Source organism: Neoarius graeffei, chromosome 7 (assembly GCF_027579695.1).
Source record: "Neoarius graeffei isolate fNeoGra1 chromosome 7, fNeoGra1.pri, whole genome shotgun sequence".
NCBI lineage: Eukaryota > Metazoa > Chordata > Actinopteri > Siluriformes > Ariidae > Neoarius > Neoarius graeffei.
In genome coordinates, this window is record NC_083575.1 from 55,350,020 (window position 1) to 55,370,508 (window position 20,489).

Sequence of the window (20,489 nt, forward strand, 5' to 3'; positions counted from 1 at the left end):
CGTCCCATATTAACCTAACCGCATGTCTTTGGACTGTGGGGGAAACCGGAGCACCCGGAGGAAACCCACACAGACACGGGGAGAACATGCAAACTCCACACAGAAAGGTCCCTGCCGGCCGCTGGGCTTGAATCTAGAACCTTCTTGCTGTGAGGCGACCGTGCTAACCATTACACCACTGTGCCACCCATTACTTTATTTACTGTATTTTGATAGAGAATGGTAGATGTGAATGACATTCAATGCTTATTTATGCATATTTTATAATTAACATTGATTTCTCCTTCTTTGTGATGCATAAATGAGAATTAAGATCAGTTTTATATTGCACAAATAAGGCCATTTGGTGAAACTTTTTTGAAGAGTGTGTACTGATTTAACATTTTTACCTAATTAGCATAATTAATACTAATTAAATCGTAACTTGCATAATTGGTTTTTACTAATTTTTCAAATTTTGTATTCAGGACACAACCATCTATGAGCCTGCCAATTTCCATGTAAATAGCTTGGAAAAATAGTTATTAAGAAAAAAAAAACCCGTTTGATCTCCTTCATTAATGAGGCCCATTTTGGACCATGTTATCCTAATGCATAATATTACATCAGTTTTCTAAAAATTAAGCCTTTTTTTTTTTCAATCTTTGATTTGTAATATCTCAAGAACGGATAAGCATAATTTTTACAGAATTATGTTTAGAATTCAGTGAGACCATATCATCTCATCTCATCTCATTATCTCTAGCCGCTTTATCCTGTTCTACAGGGTCACAGGCAAGCTGGAGCCTATCCCAGCTGACTACGGGCGAAAGGCGGGGTACACCCTGGACAAGTCGCCAGGTCATCACAGGGCTGACACATAGACACAGACAACCATTCACACTCACATTCACACCTACGCTCAATTTAGAGTCACCAGTTAACCTAACCTGCATGTCTTTGGACTGTGGGGGAAACCGGAGCACCCGGAGGAAACCCACACAGACACGGGGAGAACATGCAAACTCCGCACAGAAAGACCCTCGCCGGCCACGGGGCTCGAACCCGGACCTTCTTGCTGTGAGGCGGCAGCGCTAACCACTACACCACCGTGCCGCCCTCAGTGAGACCAGTTTCAAGCTATTTGAATTTTCACCTGATACAGTATGCCTAATAATAGAACAGGGTGGCAGACTGGTTAAAGCAACTGCCTTGATATGAGCATATGGCCATTTTTGTCTGTTTGATTGATATTTCTGCTGGGTTTAAAACAACGGTGCAATCCTCATTGGACAAGTACTGTCTCTAGTGTTGCTATTACTAAGGTTACCACACAAGAGCTGCAGTTTTTACTTAAATGTTAAGGACACCATTTCGGCACAATTAGGGCTACAATAAAAATGTCTAAAATTGGCCAGGAACTGGATCCATGCTCATTAATTCTTTTTTTTTTTTTTCGTTCAGATGCCACATGAGTCCACTGTAGAGCACACTCACGTGGCCGTCAATGACATAGAATCTCCAATGGCAACACGCAACCGTCACTCTGTGGACTACAGGGACCCCGAGTGTAAGAAGCACCAGCTGACCCGCTCCATCAGCGAGATTCAGCCTCCTCACCTGTTCCCACAGACACCACAGGAGATCACACACTGCCACGATGAGGATGATGATGAGGAGGAAGAGGAGGAGTAAGATTGTAATTGTTGTAAATGTAACAAGTGAGTGGTCTTTGGGGGGCCTTCACATCACCAAGGAATCCGTTTGTTTATCGTGGCATTTATAGTTCACAGTTCAGCTTTATACTTGGATATGATGTTTTGTTTTTGTTTTCAGCTGTGCATGCTAAAACCTTTTTAATTTTTTTGTTTTGTACTTAAACTTTGAGGGTGCCTTCTGTTATTCAGGCAATCTTGTGTAAACGAGCCACCTTGGAACCCACAGCGCGACCATCAGAGACCACTTTCCTGTTATTGCCTTAAGGCCGAGAAAGCAGCATCAGCCGCCTTTCTTAAATCAATGGAAACGTTGTTTTTGTTACCTCTTGCCATGTCTTTGCATGATATTAAGGGAACAAATGCAGTATTTTCCTTACAGGACTTGGATTTTTAAGCAGAATATTTGAAAATGTGTGCATGCAATGGCCTTATCTTTTGTGGCAGGTTCCTTTCAAAGTGAAACCATACTGCATGATGGGAACTGTACCCATCTCGCAGAGACAACTTATAGCTCTCCCCCCCCCCCCCCCCCCCCCCCCCAGCAACTGTGTGCTCACAATGTGTTAAAATGATGCATTGAATAACTGAGCCGTTAAAATGTAGTTTTTCACTTTTTGTTTTAACTACAATTGAGGGAAACTATACATACAACGATTCTATTATAGTTCAGGAGTTTTCTATTAGAAGCGTGAGGGCACAATGACTCCCATACTATGCATCTGTTTTTGTCTTGAATGCAACCAAAGGGATTTGAATGACTTGACAACTACACAAGGAGAGTAACTGCATCAATAGGAGTTTCTCTGACACCATAACTGAGGATCTCCTGAGAGAGCTTTACTGTTTCAGCTGCTGTAAAGTAATGTGGAAACTAGTGAGGGAATAAGAATCTGGGCCTCTGTGAAAATTTATTTTTTTTCTTTCCTCCTTGTATTATGGTCCAGCCATACATGGTACTGAAATGACTTGTCCAGGCCTGCGGGACTGGATCTGCTATTTTCATTACAGATTTACAATTTATTTTTTGCAAAATTGAGAGATTCCTATTAATGTTCATTCTTTTTATATTTTGATCAAAAACTGTTGCTTGCATGTTGTTGTTGGTTGTTTTTGTTTGTTTCTTTGCCCGATAGTCATGGACAAATGGGTCAAAAAAGTTGAATGTGACTAGTAATCATGCTTCAGGGAAGCATGTCTTTGCTAGGTCTTCTTGATTAATTCATAGACATGATTTCTTGACCCATGTCCTGCTTTGACCTGAGTTCCGACCACACTGAATACTGCCTTTTTGAACACATGTAGACGTTTGTTTAAACTCTGTAATAAATCAGCAGAATTATCACATAGCCAAATGTTAAATCAGCAGTATAGATTTGTTTGTTTATTTTGAATGTAAAAGAGGCCTTGTTGGTTATTGCCTTGTTATTAAACTGTTACTTTTCACACGCAACCAAAATCTACTGTACAGTGGTCCTTGAAAGTTTGTGAACCTTTTAGAATTTTCTATACTTCTGCATAAATGTGACCTCAAACATCAGTCCTAAAAGTAGATAAACAAATGTATACTTGGTCATTTATTTACTAAGGAAAATGATTCAATACACACATCTGTGAGTGGCAAATGTAAGTGAACTGCTAGGATCAGCAGCTAATTGAAGATGAAATTAGATTCATGTGTGAGTGGGATCTATCAAAGTCTGATCTTACACTTTTACAACTGTGTTGTGATCATTGCACAAACAAAGGAGATTTTTGAGGGCCTTAAAAAAAGTTGATGCTCAGCAGGCTGGAAAGGCTTACAAAACCATCTCTCAAGAGTTTGGATTCCACAAATCCAAAGTCAGACAGATGAAGACTGATTCAAGACCATTGTTACCCTCCATAGGAGTAAACAGCCAACAAAGATCACTCTAAAAGCATAGTTTTCCATGAGGTCACAAAGGAACCCTGGGTAACTTCTAAGCAACTAAAGGCCTCTCTCACATTGTTAATGTTCATGAGACCATCATCAGGAGAACACTGAATGACAGTGGTGTACATGGCAGGGTTGCAAGGAGAAGGCCACCGCTCTCCAAAAAGAACATTGCTGCCCATCTACAGTTTTCTAAAGATCACGTGAACAAGCCGGAAAATGTTTGAATGGATGAGCCCAAAATAGAATTTGTTGGATTAAATGAGAAGCATTGTGTTTGGAAAAAGTAAAACTGCATTTCAGCATAAGAACCTTATCCCATCTGTGGAACATAGTGGTGGTAGTATCATAGTAGTTTGGGCCCATTTTGCTGCATCTGGGACAAGACGGCTTGCCATCACTGATGGAACGATGATTTCTGGATTAGTCCAGAGAATTCTAAAGGAAAATATCAGGACATCTGTTTGTGAAATGAATCTTTAAAGAAAGTTGGTCATGCAGCAAAATAACAACCCTCAACACACAAATCATTCTACCAAACAATGGTTAAAAAAAAAAAAGAATAAAATTAATGTTTTGGAATGGCCAAGTCAAACTCCTGACTTTAATCCAAGAGAAATGTTGTGTGGGCAATTCATGTAAGGAAACCCACCAACATCCCAGAACTGAAGCTGTTGTGTACAGAGGAATGGTGTGAGAACTGAGCAACAGTTACCAGAAATGTTTGTTTAGTTATTGCTGCACAACAGGGCCACAACAGTTACTGAAAGCAAAGGTTTGCATCTTTTTTTCCCCACTCACAGATGTGTTGTAATGGATTATTTTCCTCAATGAATGAACAAGTTTTTTTTTTTGCATTATTTGTTTAACTGGGTTCTCTTTATCTACTTGTAGGACTTGTGAAAGTCTGTTTCGGGTCATTTATGCAGAAACATAAATTCCAAAGGGTTCACAAACTTTCAAGCACCACTGTACAGTAAATTTTTGCTGTGTGTTTTATCCTGTATATATCCTCGACCGCCAAATGCATGTTCTTCAGACACGTTTGGATAAGGCAAAAATGAAACCTAGTTGATCTTGATTTGGATGGTTTGCACTAACAGTATGGAATCAATTTTGTGCCAAAATGTTCAAACAATACTTTTGAAATATCAAACAAAAACGACAAATCAAAATACAAAAAAAAGTCAATTTTTTTTAGTCTGGCAAACAAATTATTCGTGTAATCGTGCAAAATATCAGTCTATTACTCTTCAGAAACCTTTTATTTTTGTTCCGCGTCTTTCTCAGTTTTGTTTGCCGTAATTTATTTTGGTTGCGATTCCAGCTTTCTCGTTTGCGCTCCCTGACTTTCTGCTTGCAGTTTTGGCACAAACTTCACGTGTGGGCGGGCTGTCCAGGAACGCATTCCCATTGGCTAACTTGTGTTTGACTGACAGCTACGGTCAGCCATTCCCTACTCGGATTCTGGCGGACTGTTTGATGAGTGACCGATCCATTGACGGTAAACGAGGATGGAGTGGACTTCAGTGGCGACTATGATATTGAATTAATTCAACAAAGTGTAAATTCAATATCCTAGTCGCCACTGAAGTCCACTCCATCCTCGTTTACCGTCAATGGATCGGTCACTCATCAAACAGTCCGCCAGAATCCGAGTAGGGAATGGCTGACCGTAGCTGTCAGTCAAACACAAGTTAGCCAATGGGAATGCGTTCCTGGACAGCCCGCCCACACGTGAAGTTTGTGCCAAAACTGCAAGCAGAAAGTCCGGGAGCGCAAACGAGAAAGCTGGAATCGCAACCAAAATAAATTACGGCAAACAAAACTGAGAAAGACGCGGAACAAAAATAAAAGGTTTCTGAAGAGTAATAGACTGATATTTTGCACGATTACACGAATAATTTGTTTGCCAGTCTAAAAAAAATTGACTTTTTTTTGTATTTTGATTTGTCGTTTTTGTTTGATATTTCAAAAGTATTGTTTGAACATTTTGGCACAAAATTGATTCCAAATAACAGAACAAGGCATAGCAATAAACTGTAAGCGAAGTCTGCTTTCTTTTAATACTTGTATTCAGGATATTTGCTTGTAAGTTGTTTAGTTTGTAGTGCATATATTAGATTTTTGGTTAACTTTACCTTTTTTAAAATTTTTATTATTATTGACCAAGGGCGGCACGGTGGTGTAGTGGTTAGCACTGCTGCCTCACAGCAAGAAGGTCCAGGTTCGAGCCCCGTGGCCGGCGAGGGCCTTTCTGTGTGGAGTTTGCATGTTCTCCCCGTGGGTTTCCTCCGGGTGCTCCGGTTTCCCCCACAGTCCAAAGACATGCAGGTTAGGTTAACTGGTGACTCTAAATTGACCGTAGGTGTGAATGTGAGTGTGAATGGTTGTCTGTGTCTATGTGTCAGCCCTGTGATGACCTGGCGACTTGTCCAGGGTGTACCCCGCCTTTCGCCCATAGTCAGCTGGGATAGGCTCCAGCTTGCCTGCGACCCTATAGAAGGATAAAGCGGCTAGAGATAATGAGATGAGATGAGATTATTGACCAACTCGTTGCTTTATCCTATTTTCCCTTCTGCCAGTTTATTTTTAATTTATCGTGTGTAGGTTAAATGATGTTTTTAATGGAGCACATTTGTTTATTAGCATATCGTTTTGCAGTACTTCGACTACAACTTATTTTTGAACTGTTTACTGTGCAAGCACTAAAACTGCCTAAATTGGTGTCCCTACAGCTGTAATCACTGGAGCATAACTTCATTTTAACATGCACATTCGCCTCTTTTTCCAGACAGCAGTCTCACCTCGACAGTGTGATGGAAACAGCTATATATTGTGGGGAAGGGGCAGCAAGTTTAACAGCATGCAATGGGTCACGTACATGTAAAGCCCACTTCCCCAGTGAAACTGGGCTTTATCCACATGCAATCACAATGAGCTTGCATAAATAGTAGCTTGACTTTGGTTTCCTGAATGACTTTGTACTAAACTGCTCAACATAAATGGGAGAGAGGAGGGAGATGTGTGTGTGTGGGGGGGAGAGAAGAGTTATTGCAGCTCTAGGTGTATGTAGATAACCGGTCTACTTGTTTGGCCAGTTAACAGCATTTACAACAAAATGGTGGGGTTTAAAAAGCAGCACAGAGATAAAATAATGGCTATGCTGTTACCTGTCATCATGCCTTGGGGGAAAAAAAAGCCCCTTTCACTGTTTGTTTCTCTTTCCTTTTTTTCTGTTTCAAACATTATTTGCAGATGTTATATTTTGCTTTTTTTACATAATGAAAAACATTTAAAGTCTAATTTTCCTGCTGAAATAAAGGTTGTTTTTTGTGTGTGCGTGTGTTCAAGCCATTGCATTAAGTCCCCATTCTAACATGTTGCACACTGAAAACCTGTATTCAAAAACAGACAAAAATGTTTAGTTTGAGCAAACCGTATTTTAGCATTTCTGTCCAAGCTTCAAGTTAGACGGCCTTTCGATTTCATAAAATTGTGAAATTTGGTCCCCTTTGAAATTTGGTCATTGTGATGTGTTTATTTCCATAATATCTAAAAAAAAAAAAAAACCCCAGACCATTCTGTGGCTGGGAAGTTATTTACTTTGACAGAATTCCCTAGCAAATAATGTGCATGAAATCGCTCGCGTCAAGCAGACAAAGGAAGTCCATGTAAGTCCATAAGTCCACATGGCCCTAAATTTATTAATTGTTCTATTTTTTTTAAACTAATAAAATTGGAAGTCTGTGATAGCCTAGTAAACTAGACCCACCCGCCTAGCGGCCAAAAATATTTTTGCCTAGCGAGTGGGTCTAGCCTCGCACCATATAAACAAAAACACCCCGGGCATCAAATCGTGCCCGCCAATCACAACGCATCATTCTGCATCGTTTTTGTTTGGATTCTTTGGGCAGGCTTTTGCAGGAGTGACGACAAAGCTGCGCGACGCTGGAGAAAGCGCAGCAGGAAAGATGGCTATGGCTAGTGAATAGCGCGTGTTTGACTCCGACTTGGAATCAGTTTTAGAAGAATTAGACTTGGAGTTTTCGTTGAAACATGAGCAGGAAGAGGCTCTCCGCTCATTCCTTTTCAAGAAGGACATTTTCGCTGTTTTGCCGACTGGCTATGGCAAAAGTCTGATCTACCAGCTGGCTCCGCTCGTAGCCAAAAGGATGGGGCGAGTTTGTGCAGTACGAAGAATTAATAAACAGCTTTGAAACATTACTTTGTTTCTTATTTTCCCGTTATTTTAAATTCAAGGGAAATTATTTCACCAAACACCACTAAATAAAAACTCTCAAAAACAGTTTAAGCAAACCCTTGAAAAACACTTGGAAAAAAAAAAATGAGTGTATGTGGTACAGACTCCAAACTTCTTAATATCTAGAACCTGTTTATTAATTAATACGCATTTTGAAAAATTATTTATTTCAAGGCCTCCCCCACTGCTTTCTGTCGCTCTGACTACGTCACAGTCACTGTTACGCTGATTGGTCAGAGCGTTGGCCTATACGCACAGAGACAGTTTGAAAGACAGCGGTTTGTTCCTCCCACCCCCGTCGGAAATGTCTACAGATCGAGGCCAGACTAAATAGTCACATTTAGTCTGGCTTGCCAGGCTAAGTCTGTGATTCAAATTCAGTAGCTTTTGGTGCACTAAACAAAAATAATTGGGTGTCAGGGAAAATTCTTTTTATGACCTAAACTTAAAATCTGAAACGTAGTCTACCTTTTAAGGCTGACACCTGCAATAACAAAATAATTCAATTTATTTGTGTACATTTTATGACCCTGATGCAATTAGTTTCCAAAGCTATTAGACTTCACAGTCTTGGTAATGCTGCTTTGATTCCTGGCAGAATTGTATAGCATTCTGGAAAATAATCCTGTCATGTCATCGTCCTACTCAGTTAATTACAACTTGAAAAATTAATACAGTGGAAATCTGTTGAATTCTTCTCAGCACAATAAACTCACAATAAATGAACAAAATAATGAATTTCTTCAGTTTGGACATGGGCTTACTTTTGCAAATTTGACTATTTCACACTACCCAATTTGGATAAAAATGCAAGAACGTTAACATCAGGGTTAGTATCGGCACTGCTTCTTACATTAAAATGAGCTAAATTCAAGCACGTCAGTGCCGTTTGTTCAGGTTCAGTAATGGACACTTTAACCTGATTATATGTTATTTTGTAATATTAATACTGTAATTTTTTTTATTATCCAAGCACAATGTATCACCATGTGGTGGCCATTCAGGAAAAACAGCATTAACTCTAAAACTGAGTCCCAGTGTCACTCATTACATTACAGGCATTTAGCAGATGCACGCATCCAGAGTAGCCTGGGGAACAGTTAGGGGTTCGGTGCCTTGCTCAGGCACGCTTCAGCCATTCCTGCTGGTCCAGGGAATCAAACCGGCAACCTTTTGGTCCCAAAGCTGCTTCTCTAACCATTAGGCCATGGCTTCCCAATATACATGACCCACGTTTGTGTCTTTTCTAAATAGAATGATTACATTAATTCAAAGCTTTGGGAAACCTGGAGGCTCAAATAGTCTACAGCATTATTTCAGGAAGTGCAGGTGGATCTCCAGAGCAGCTGTAACTAAAACAAGTTAAATGACACCAGACATAACATACACAGAATACACTGAGTTTTACTCTGTACTACAAAATACACAGTTTTCAGTGTGTTACTTGTATTTGTTAAATTAGAGGTATTTGAGAAACAAACGCATCAATCAAGCAAAATTCTTGTCAAAACAATTCTTTTATAATAGCAACATTCAACTTTATATAGAGATATAGTATTTTCTTGTTGATAGTATGTAAGTATATAATAGAACTCTATTCTCAATGCCTTTGCAGCATCTCTATAGACATTCAAAACTCTGAATAGCAGCAATATACGGTGGATTCGAACAATACGCCTGAGCACCACATTTAAGAAGGAACTCTCTGTTCTGTCTAAGGTGGGCTATGATAAGTGTACAGTCTTTAAGACACAATGTTGTCCTCTCTGAGAAAAACGAGAACGTTCCTTGTATACTCTGGAATAGATTATGAAGTGCATGGCATTGTTAATGCTTATACAATATGTAGATGACATGACATATGGTTCAGTGTTAATTTATCATTCAGGAAAAAAAAAAATGTCCCAGTGAACTCAGAAACATCATATCTTGTTCTGGGTCTCATCGATAACATATCAGTTGACTTTCTGTTTCCTGTTCACAAGGGCACTTGACAGTGTGTTTTGTGGGCTGTTATGCTGCTGATTGTCCCTGCATAACGGATATACAATTGCACTGACAGGTTGCTACATAAATACTTAAGACTGAGACCCCGGTTCTAACCCATGATAATTCAAATGGAGCACTGCACGCTAAATTATCATCATTTACAGTGTATGGATTAAAATCCTGAACTTAATATCAAGGAAAGTAACATTTTTAAAATCCATCCCCGCCTGCAAACAAATAAAAGGAACACGTGTATGAATGTGTTTCACAAGCTGTCAAAGGAACTACTGCTGACCTCGGCATAATTAGATTTTAGCATGTTGCTTTGTTAACAGGATGTCACATGGTATGGGGAAATTGTGAAATCATTATTTCAAAAAAACAAAAAACATAGAAACACTGGAATTGTTTACGCGGGGGGAAAAAAAAACAACGAAAGAAATTCACATTTTAAAACACAGTTCAACACATGATTAAAAGCACTAGAATCCAAAAGGTTACTGATAACAAAATGATCCAACATTTTCATATAAAAACTCAAGTTATGATGTGAGACACCTACGCTCGCGCTCTATTCACTGTAAAATGTGAATACATGGAAAAATCCCTCACATGTAAACATACTGAATGTCTTTGTACTGCAAATACTTTAAAATGGCACATCTGTATACGTTACATGCACACAGTCTAGACCCAGACACAGTTACTTCTGGCATAAATGTGGCACGAGCAGGAGCCGAATGGTTCAGTGCTATGAGCCCAAAGAAATGCAACACCCACATCCTCATCACTACAGGTTTAATCAGTCCATCCCTTCTTTTGCGGTTACTCAAGCACAAAACTGTTGCGCTTCATCTCCGTGGTTGACTATCCGAGACTTGGTGCTTTGGTAACTGCTCTCTATTTCTGTGGAAAATCTTTAGGACTTTGCCATAGAAAAGACGACATTCGTTTCTGTGGGTGTTAACTTTTCCCCAATCATGACTGACAACTGTTAATCTGTCACATGCATGTTCGCTCTATCTAGCACGACTAAACACTGTGGAAAGGCTTATTTTAGCCCCTTGTATATATTAAAATCACAAAGTGGCACTCTCCCTTCAGGCTTCATTGCTCAAACTGCTGAAAGCATCACTAAGTAGGTCAGGTTGTCAGGGACATTTAGACTGAACTGCAGCAGCATTGGTCTTCATGTACTGTCATTGAGCTCCCTGATTTCAATTTAATCGTGCCAGCCTACAAAATGTACATCCTTTCATATAAAAAGGTTAAGTAACCAAATTATCTTCCTACCAGGCTATCATTCTTTGTAAATAATCTGAAATGACGAAAAGGAGTCGAGACTCTCCTTTGCTTACACATAATCCAGAGCACTCAGCTTTCATGCTGAATCTGAGGTAAGAAAAACTTGAATTAATGCCAAACTAAACTTCAAAATTGTTCTTGCTGCTCCTCTTAATAACACCCTCTCAAATACACCAGTGCTGAATAAAGTCCACTGCAGGAAACTCCTGCTCACTCGCACATGTCCCTGAATGATGTCGACCAGGTTCAAAGCTGACTTTTACATGAACACTGATTTTTGATTTTTCTTTGCACTGCCACCTCTGGTAGAAGACTGTGATAAATCCTTGATGACCGGAAGTGACCGGAATCGTCGTTCTCTCTGTTACAATATGGGTCGGAGTGATGGTGGACAGTATTACGGCCTTCCAAGACTCTCTCGTGAGTTCATTCTGAATAGAGCGTCGCTGAGTGATGAGGAAGTGACATCTGCTGGTTCCTAAATCATTCACTGCTCACTGTTTGAGCGCATCCAATCTTGTGGTATTTCACCATGCCCGCTTATCCCCTTTTAAAAAGTCTATACGTGTAGAAATAAAATAAAATCAATCATCACAAGATTGAGTTGATCCCAGAGAAGCTGCCCAATGAAAGCTTCCCAAACTTCACTCGCCGAATATTATTTTAGCCCTCTCACCTCATTTCCTGTCTCCTTTAGATAGTTCCATCAGTGTGTGTGATGTGGTTAGGTTTGTGTGTGTTAGTCGAGTTCTGCTGTTGGATGAGCAGTGAGGCCGATTCGAGTCCTGGTCCGTCCTGGTGCTCAGTTAGAGTCAGCTCTATCTTGGTGAACTCGCTGTCTGAAGACTGAGGCGTCTTGTCCATGCGGGACGCCATGACAGCGTTCTGATACTGTTGCCGTGACACCTGCCACACAAAGCAGTCCAATCAGCACAGTCGTCATTAAATCCTGCACTGTTTAACCTGTTTGGTGTGTTTTTATAGATACACTATGATGATGTGCATGATCATTTAAAATGCTGACTTCTGCAAACTTTTCATCTCACTGGTGGAAAGACATGCAAAAGCGATGACTATAACCTTAATGTAGAGCAAGTCGGAGGCCGCTCGGACAGAGAAGTCTGGCACATAGATCTGCAGGAAGGTGTTTAGCTGGTTGTTGCTGCTGCCCAGGGTGGGAGTGAGGGCTTCCATACGCTCGTTCCGGTTCACCGAGTCGGAGTGGTTCAGTCCAAAAGGTCGAGGAGGTGACTTATTTTCTGTGTAACAAACATAATCTAAGGTCATCTGCTGGTGCTGCTGTGGTGTAAACAAACCCATTACTGTCATCTGTCCTTCATTTGCTTTTGGTTTAGGGACCACTGTAGTGGTACTGTATAGGGTATCCTCTCACTTTTATCCTAATACTGATCTTGCACACTGGAACCGTTTTGCATTTGAGCTTAATTTGTTGAAGCTGGGACCATTTTAAAAAGACACAGATTACACTTATTCTTAACCAATCGAGGAGTAGGATTCACTTAATTTATCTGAAATTAGAGTCTGATGTTTGACTAAAAGCTTTACTAGCACACAATAATGACTGCTAATACAAACCATTGGTCGTTCTTGTACATTCGTTTCACTAAAATGAATTTGATGAGATTAAATCTACACCTACATGTACTACAATACACTGATTTGTGCAAAGGGCGGCACGGTGGTGTAGTGGTTAGCGCTGTCGCCTCACAGCAAGAAGGTCCGGGTTCAAGCCCCGTGGCCGGCGAGGGCCTTTCTGTGTGGAGTTTGCATGTTCTCCCCGTGTCCGCGTGGGTTTCCTCCGGGTGCTCCGGTTTCCCCCACAGTCCAAAGACATGCAGGTTAGGTTAACTGGTGACTCTAAATTGAGCGTAGGTGTGAATGTGAGTGTGAATGGTTGTCTGTGTCTATGTGTCAGCCCTGTGATGACCTGGCGACTTGTCCAGGGTGTACCCCGCCTTTCACCCGTAGTCAGCTGGGATAGGCTCCAGCTTGCCTGCAACCCTGTAGAACAGGATAAAGCGGCTACAGATAATGAGATGAGATGAAATGAGATACGAGATGAGATGATTTGTGCAAAACAAGTCAAAGTCGTAAAAATTAGTCCAACCCCAAATTAGAAAAAGTTGACACAGTATGGAAAATGTAACTAAAAAAAGAAAGCAATGATATGATTTGAAACAGGTGATGTCAACAGGTGATTGTACTCATGATTTGTTACAAAATCAGTATCCAGGAAAAGCCTAGTCTTTGAGCAGCAAAGATGGGTCGAGGGTCTCCAGTTTGTCAACAAATGTATGCAAAAATTATTGAAATGTTTAAAAACAAAATGTTCCTCAAAGAACAATGGGAAGAGATTTGAATATTTCACCCTCTATGGTGCATAATATCACTAAACAATTCAAGGAATCTGGAGGAATTTCAGTGCGTAAAGGGCAAGGGCGCAAGCCTAAGTGGAACACTTGTGAGCTCCGATCCCTCAGACGGCACTGTATCACTCATCTATAGCTGATATAACCACATGGGCTCAGGATTACTTTAGCAAACCTTTGTCAAGCTCTACAATACAGAGCTACATCCACAAATGCCAGCTAAAACTTTACTGTGCAGAGAGGAAGCCTGATGTTAATTGTGTCCAGAAGCGCCATCGACTTCTCTGGGCTCGCAGGCATCTGAGATGGACCATCACACAGTGGAAATGTGTATTGTGGTCAGATGAATCAATATTCCAGGTCTTTCCTGGAAGAAATGGACACCGTATGCTCCAGACCACAGACAAAAAGGCCCATCCAGACTGTTACCAACAAGTCCAAAATCCAGGGTCTGTCATGGTATGGGGTTGTCTCAGTGCCTTTTGTAAAGGTAACTTAAACTTATGTGATGGCAGCATTAATGCAGAAAAGTACAGCGAGATTTTGAAGCAACATATACTGCCTTCAAATCAACATCTTTTCCAGGGATATTTCAACAAGACAATGCAAAACCACATTCTGCACACATTACAAAGGCATGGCTGTGGAAGAACATGGCCTGTCCCCTCTGTCCCCAATAGAGAATGTGTGAATATTGAAATTTACAAAAGGACAACGAGGACCAGTGTGAATGGTTGTTTGTCTCTATGTGTCATCCCTGCGATGACCTGGCAACTTGTCCAGGGTGTACCCCGCCTCTCGCCCATAGTCAGCTGGGATGGGCTCCAGCTTGCCTGCGACCCTGCACAGGATAAGCGGCTACAGATAATGGATGGATGGATAATGACAACCCCGTACTGTTGCACACTTTAAGACCAGTTTGCAGGAAAAATGGGACAAAACACCTGAAACGCTTCACCACTTGTCTTCAGTCCCTAAACATCTGTTGAGTGTTGAGATGGAATGGCAGCATGATAAAGTGGTAAATGCTTTATTGTCCCAACTTTTTTTGAAATGTGTTTATTTGGACAAAACAAAAATCACAAGGTAAAACATCAAATAATGTGCTTTTGTACTGTTTTGAGTACAATACAGGTCAAAGGTTATTTACACATCATTGTTTCAGTTTCAATTTCAGTTTCAACATACTGTCCCAACCTTTTCTGACTTGGGGTTGTGGAAAGATCTAAGTCTATGAGAGTTTGAGTTTTTGAAATTGGTTTGGTGCGTTAGGTGCACATAATAATAATAATAATAATAATAATAATACACATTTAAGCACTAACAGAGTCTTTTCATAAATGCTATAAAATCTAAGAAGTCTTTCTGATAAAATTTGAGTAAAAGCTTTGTGACTGATAAGAAATTATAATGGGTGCAAAAAGCAATAAACCAGAGTAGCCTATGTTAAGCAATGTTATGGCCAAACAAGCGTCCCATTCCTCTTGACTGCGGAAAAGAAACAGGAAGTATGATAAAGAGTTGAAGGATGAGTGGTTTACCTGGAGATCCTGCAAGAGACTCTGCCCTGCTGACAACGAAGGTTCGAGACAAGGAGAGTGGAACTAGACAAGAGGAGGGAGAAAGAGGGCAGAGAAAGGAACAGAGAAAGGAAGTAAAAAGTCAGAGGAATAAACCAGTTACCAAAGAGTTTGCCAACAATCAGATGTACCGCATAGTAATTTCACAGAGTAACACAGCACAGTTATTCAAGAAGATGACTACAAATATCACTGATTGAACAGGTGAAGAACACATTGAAGGCAGTCACGCATATTCAAAAATGACAGTAGAAATGACAGGCCAACATAGCTGAACTGCCCAACACAGTAACTGTCCCAAGAATAAAGGCCAACAGTCATGCGAGTTAAAGATCTGCGAACGCAAATTCTAAACAGTGAAAACGAACTGGAGGTCAGCAGACTCTACTACAATAGAACCGAATTGTATCTGCAGGAGAGTATATCTAAAACTAACAGTCTCAAAATATGGTGTCATTGTTTCAGTTCAGAAGCCATGCTGGCATGTGTGGGTGGATGTGTGTTTCTCCTTTACACAGACCTGGTGATGACGTTAAGGCCATCATTCCATAATAGGAAAAGGGCCCAGCTTTAAACTTCATTCCCTCCTTGCCAGCCTCGACCTCTACCTTCCCCTGAGGATCAACAGGAAGAGAAAATTAATTTAGGAAAACGGAAGAAAAAAAAAATGGTGGTGCAGTGGTTAGTACAGTCATCTCACAGCAAGCAGATTCTGGGTTCGAACCTGCCTGTCAACTGGGGTCTTTCTGTGTGGAGTTTGCATGTTCTCCCTGTGCCTGTGTGGGTTTCCTCCCAAGATCTGCAGATTGGGTCAGTTGGCTACTCTAAATTGCTAATAGGTGTGAATGTGAGTGTGAATAGCTGTCTGTCTGTGTGTTAGCAGCAGCAGAAGAAGCCTTCATTTGTCACATGCACACTCAAGCACAGTGAAATTTGTCCTCTGCGTTTAGCCCATCTGAAGCAGTGAGCACACATATACACACAAGCGAGCAATGAGCACATACACATACTCAGAGCAGTGGGCAGCTATGCTGCAGCACCCGGGGAGCAGTTGGAGGTTAGGTGCTTTGCTCAAGGGCACTTCAGCCCAAGGCTGCCCCATGTTAACCTAACCGCATGTCTTTGAACTGCAATAGATTGGTGACCCGGTCCAGGGTGTACTCTGCCTCTTGCCCCACGTCACCTGGGATTGACTCCAGCTCACCTGTGACCCACAATGGATAAGTGGTATAGAATATGAATAAAAGAAAAGCTGGGCTTTAAGTGATGAGTTGGTTTTAGAAATCTCAGATTTAAACCCACATTTTCTGGCCTCTACAATCAACTATGTTTTCAATACATAAAGCTTTAAATTAAAAGGCTGACCAATGGTACTCGTTCACATACACAGCTCCTAATGTGATACCTGGACAGTTTACGCAGTGATATGGCGAAAATGAATCAATTTTATCAGCCCCCCCCCACACACACCACATTCTACACAGAGAATGGCACTGAGAAAGCAATTTAGAGAACAAGACAGGGCACAATATTCTGCCTAGACATATCCACTGAGTTAAAGAGGTAGAGAAGTATTCAAACTCATTCGGTATTTTGAAGAAGCTCCGTTGGAAGCAACTATAGCTTCTATTCTTCTGGGGGCAAGTCTCTACATGCCTTTGACACCTGGATTTGGGCAGTTTCTTGCATTGGTCCTGGCAAATGCTCACAAGCTCAATCAGATTGGATGGGGAACATCTGTGAACTGCTATCTTAAGCTTTCTCCACAAATTAGATCTAGGACTTGGAGTTCAGCCAAGAGAATTCAATTTTTGTCTCAGACCAGAAAATCTTTTTCCTCACAGTCCTTTATGTGCCTCCCATATGCCCTTAACTCCAGAGTGGTTTCCGTCTGGCCACTTTACCATAAAAGCTGAACTGATGGAGCATGTCTGAGATGGTTGCCCTTTCAGCAGGCTCTCACATCTCTAAAGAGGACCTTTGAAGCTCTGTCTGAATAACTGTTGGGTTCTTGGTATCCTCCCTGACCAAGACCCTTCTAGCCTAGTTAGTGAGTTTGGCTGGATGACCAGCTCTAGGGACAAAGTCCTAGCTCTAAACTTCTTCAGTTTCACAATAATGGAGCTCACTCTGCTTCTCAGAGCATTCAATGCTCTAAAAATGGCTTTATACACTTGTCCAGATCAATGTCTCAACACAATTTGATTGTGGAGATCTACAGAGAGCTCCTTGGGCTTCATAGCTTGGTTTTTGGTCTGCCATGCACTGTGAATTGTGGGGCATTATACATACAGGTGTGTGCCTTTCTAAATGTTGTCCAAGTACTTGACATCGCTTGGACCAGTCAAGTTCTAGAGACATCTCAAGATAATCAAAGCAAACATGATGCACCAGAGTTCAATTTGGAGTGCCTTAGCCAAGGCTGTAGTTAATCAGGTAAAGGAGATATTCCAGTTTTTGATTTTTTAAATAAATAAGATGTGGGGACTTTTTTTTGTTTGTTTGTTTTTGTAATTATGGGTTATTGTGTGTAGATTAATGGCCAAAGTCAACTTTGTCCATTTAAAATTAAATCTACTATAACACAAAATGTGCAAAAAACAAAGAGGTCTGAATACTTTCTGAACCCACCATGTGTGTAGACACACAATTTTTTATACACACACACACACACACACACACACGCACACACACACACGCACGTGTGTGTGTGTGTGTGTGGAAAATTTTATATATATATATATTAGTGCTGTAAAAAATGTCGTGTTATTAACGCGTTAACTTGACTCAATTTTAACTGCGATAATTTTTTTATCGCGAGATTAACGCTCTGTGACATGATGTAGGTTTTTCATAAGCTTTTGAAACTGCCAGGAACTTGGAACAGAGACTTTGCTTAGAAAAACGATAGCAGCTAGACTGTAATGCCACGCCCCGCACAGCCAGAGTCCTCTGCCCTCCCCCGAAGAGCCACGGTGCTCGGCTTAGGTTTCGTTTTCCCATTGGCGGCTCCAGCCCGACTTTGCAGTGGCTGTGACAAGACGTGTTATGCTCTGCAATAAAAAAAAAAAACAACATTGGTACAACCAGTGTTCGAACTATGCCGATATTTTTTTTTGGGGGGGGTGTCCCTTTTTTTCCCGGGGGGGGTGCTTGCGCTTGTCTCAGAGCGCGGATCTACATCGCGCGCTCACTTCGGATATGCAAATGCTTCCCGTTACACACGATTGCTATGTCAATAAACATAATTTTGCCAATATTTTACAGACCCCCCCAACATTTCCCAAATCATGTTTTCAAGGGATCTCATGTCTGTTTCAGGGGATCTCGGATCCCCCGAGTACCCCCGTAGTTCGAACGGTGAGCAAGCCCATTCACTTTTTTATGCTGATAAGAGAATTACAATGGTTTTTCATGTGACAAAAATGTGCGATTAAATTGCGATTAATCGCGAGTTAACTATGACAGTCGCGACATTAATCGCGATTAAATATTTTAATCGTTTGACAGCACTAATATATATATATATATATATAAATAAATCACACACACACAAAACTATTCACACGTTAATGAAATAAGCTATTAATAAATGTTACACAATGCTGTATGATGCTGTATGTGTATCTGCGAAATGTGAGAAGGTGATAACTGAAAGTGAATGAAGTACTGTACTTATGCTGCGTAAGCTACTTCCTGGTTACAGACATGTGACCAGAGAACAGGTAATATTAGACAGCTTTGCTAGTATGTTGAGAACCATGCTTGGGATTTTCCTAAATGAAATCTAATGAAAATACACGCTCATCTGTACTAAGAAATAAGCAAATTTAAAAAATGAAAATGAAATGTGTTACAATTAATTCAGTTCAGGGATATCATGCTGAATTTCCACAGACATTCTGTAGCTTTTGTCGCTTGGTGTTTGAGGGATAAGGAAGTAAATATTGGCTTGGGAGGAAAAATCATATGATGTATCACCAATGAATTATCCTGATATTAGAAAATAACAGATGAAACAGAAGTGTCTTTAAAATAAATGACCCAAAAAATTAAAATATAATAATAATAATAATAATAATAATAATAATAAAGGATAAAGCGACTAGAGATAATGAGATGAGATAATACAGGATAAAACGGCTAGAGATAATGAGATGAGATATTATTATTATTATTAAAAAAAAAAAAACACCACAAGAGTGCTCTGAGAGCACAATATCCCCCACTGGCAACTATATCTATGCTGTAAGTGCTTAATACACCCTCATGAAATTGTCGAAGTACAAGTTTGGTAATCAAGGACCATAACTCTGGTAAAATGCGACTGAATTGAACGAAATTGTAATATGCGCATTACCGACATACAACAAAGAATTCTGTCAAGTTTTGTGAAATTCCTCCAAAAATTGTGAGGAGGAGTTGATTTCAGAAGGTGAGTACCCTTCCCAGGACAGCCAGACGGACATCACCACGACATAATCCCCCTTCAGGCCTTTCAGCCAGCAGGGGATAAAAATCCCTCAACGCAGCACATCAGTCAGTCATTTATTATAGAACATTGTAGGATCATTGCGTTGATTATCTCTCAGAGGGCACTGTATCATCATTACAGTTGGTTATTTATAAAAGATGGTTCTATACTTTATTATATGGATCAATGGTTTAGAGCTATCAAATTTTGAGATCTACATTACTAATGTTCCAAAAAAACGAAGACCAATCAGAATAAGTATTTTCACATAAGCAATCCTGAAACCCAAAGTTCTGTATTGTGTACAAAGTTCTGTATTGTGTTCCTTTACTGAAACGGAGTGTGTTGCTGACCTGTAGGATGAGGATGAAGTAATCAACAGGCTTGTTTCTCTGAAAGAGATAGTGCTCCAACATTTTCTTGTTCTTGTCATCATACTTGAGCTCCTGGATCACGTTGGGATGCTTGAGCAAACGCAGAAGGATTTTCTCTGACATTTGAGCTGGGCCAAATGGCTCTACTTCTAAAGAAACCCCAAAACATGAATGGACGAGAAAGATGAAGTATGTGGAATAAGTCTGCAATTCCTTTCCTAATTAAGAACACAAACATTCACTCACTCTCACTTTCTCTCTCTCTCTCACACACACACACACACACAGAAAGGACATCAGTACCAGTTGCTAGGAAACGCAGGGTAGCCAGTAGAAGCTGTGGTGATATTTTGACCCCGAGCTCGTTGTCTGTCGGCTTAAAAGCTGAAAAATCCTGCTTCCTCTCCCGATGAGTTATCTTCTTTTTTGTTTTGTTGTCAGCTTTTACAGGGAATAAAAAAAAAGGGCTGTAGGAAATACTCTATATACACACACATTCATATG

The 20,489-nt window shown here is 40.5% G+C and overlaps 2 protein-coding genes across 6 annotated transcripts in view; one reads left to right on the plus strand and one right to left on the minus strand.

Moving 5' to 3' along the window:
- The window catches only part of nt5c2a (5'-nucleotidase, cytosolic IIa), a 40,990-nt gene extending 36,240 nt beyond the window's left edge, over nt 1-4,750 (plus strand). For all 5 annotated transcript variants that reach the window (XM_060926013.1, XM_060926012.1, XM_060926016.1 and 2 more), the window contains one exon: nt 1,444-4,750. In XM_060926013.1, coding sequence (XP_060781996.1) covers nt 1,444-1,674 — 231 coding nt within the window. In that variant the 3' untranslated portion in view covers nt 1,675-4,750. The remainder of the gene's footprint in view (nt 1-1,443) is intronic.
- A 4,703-nt stretch (nt 4,751-9,453) lies between these two features.
- cnnm2a (cyclin and CBS domain divalent metal cation transport mediator 2a) overlaps nt 9,454-20,489 on the minus strand; it is a 33,576-nt gene continuing 22,540 nt past the window's right edge. Inside the window, exons 3-8 of the mRNA XM_060926017.1 lie at nt 20,289-20,426; nt 19,965-20,134; nt 15,658-15,751; nt 15,099-15,161; nt 12,248-12,426; nt 9,454-12,073 (exon numbers count right to left, since the gene is read on the minus strand). Coding sequence (XP_060782000.1) covers nt 11,861-12,073; nt 12,248-12,426; nt 15,099-15,161; nt 15,658-15,751; nt 19,965-20,134; nt 20,289-20,426 — 857 coding nt within the window. The 3' untranslated portion in view covers nt 9,454-11,860. The remainder of the gene's footprint in view (nt 12,074-12,247; nt 12,427-15,098; nt 15,162-15,657; nt 15,752-19,964; nt 20,135-20,288; nt 20,427-20,489) is intronic.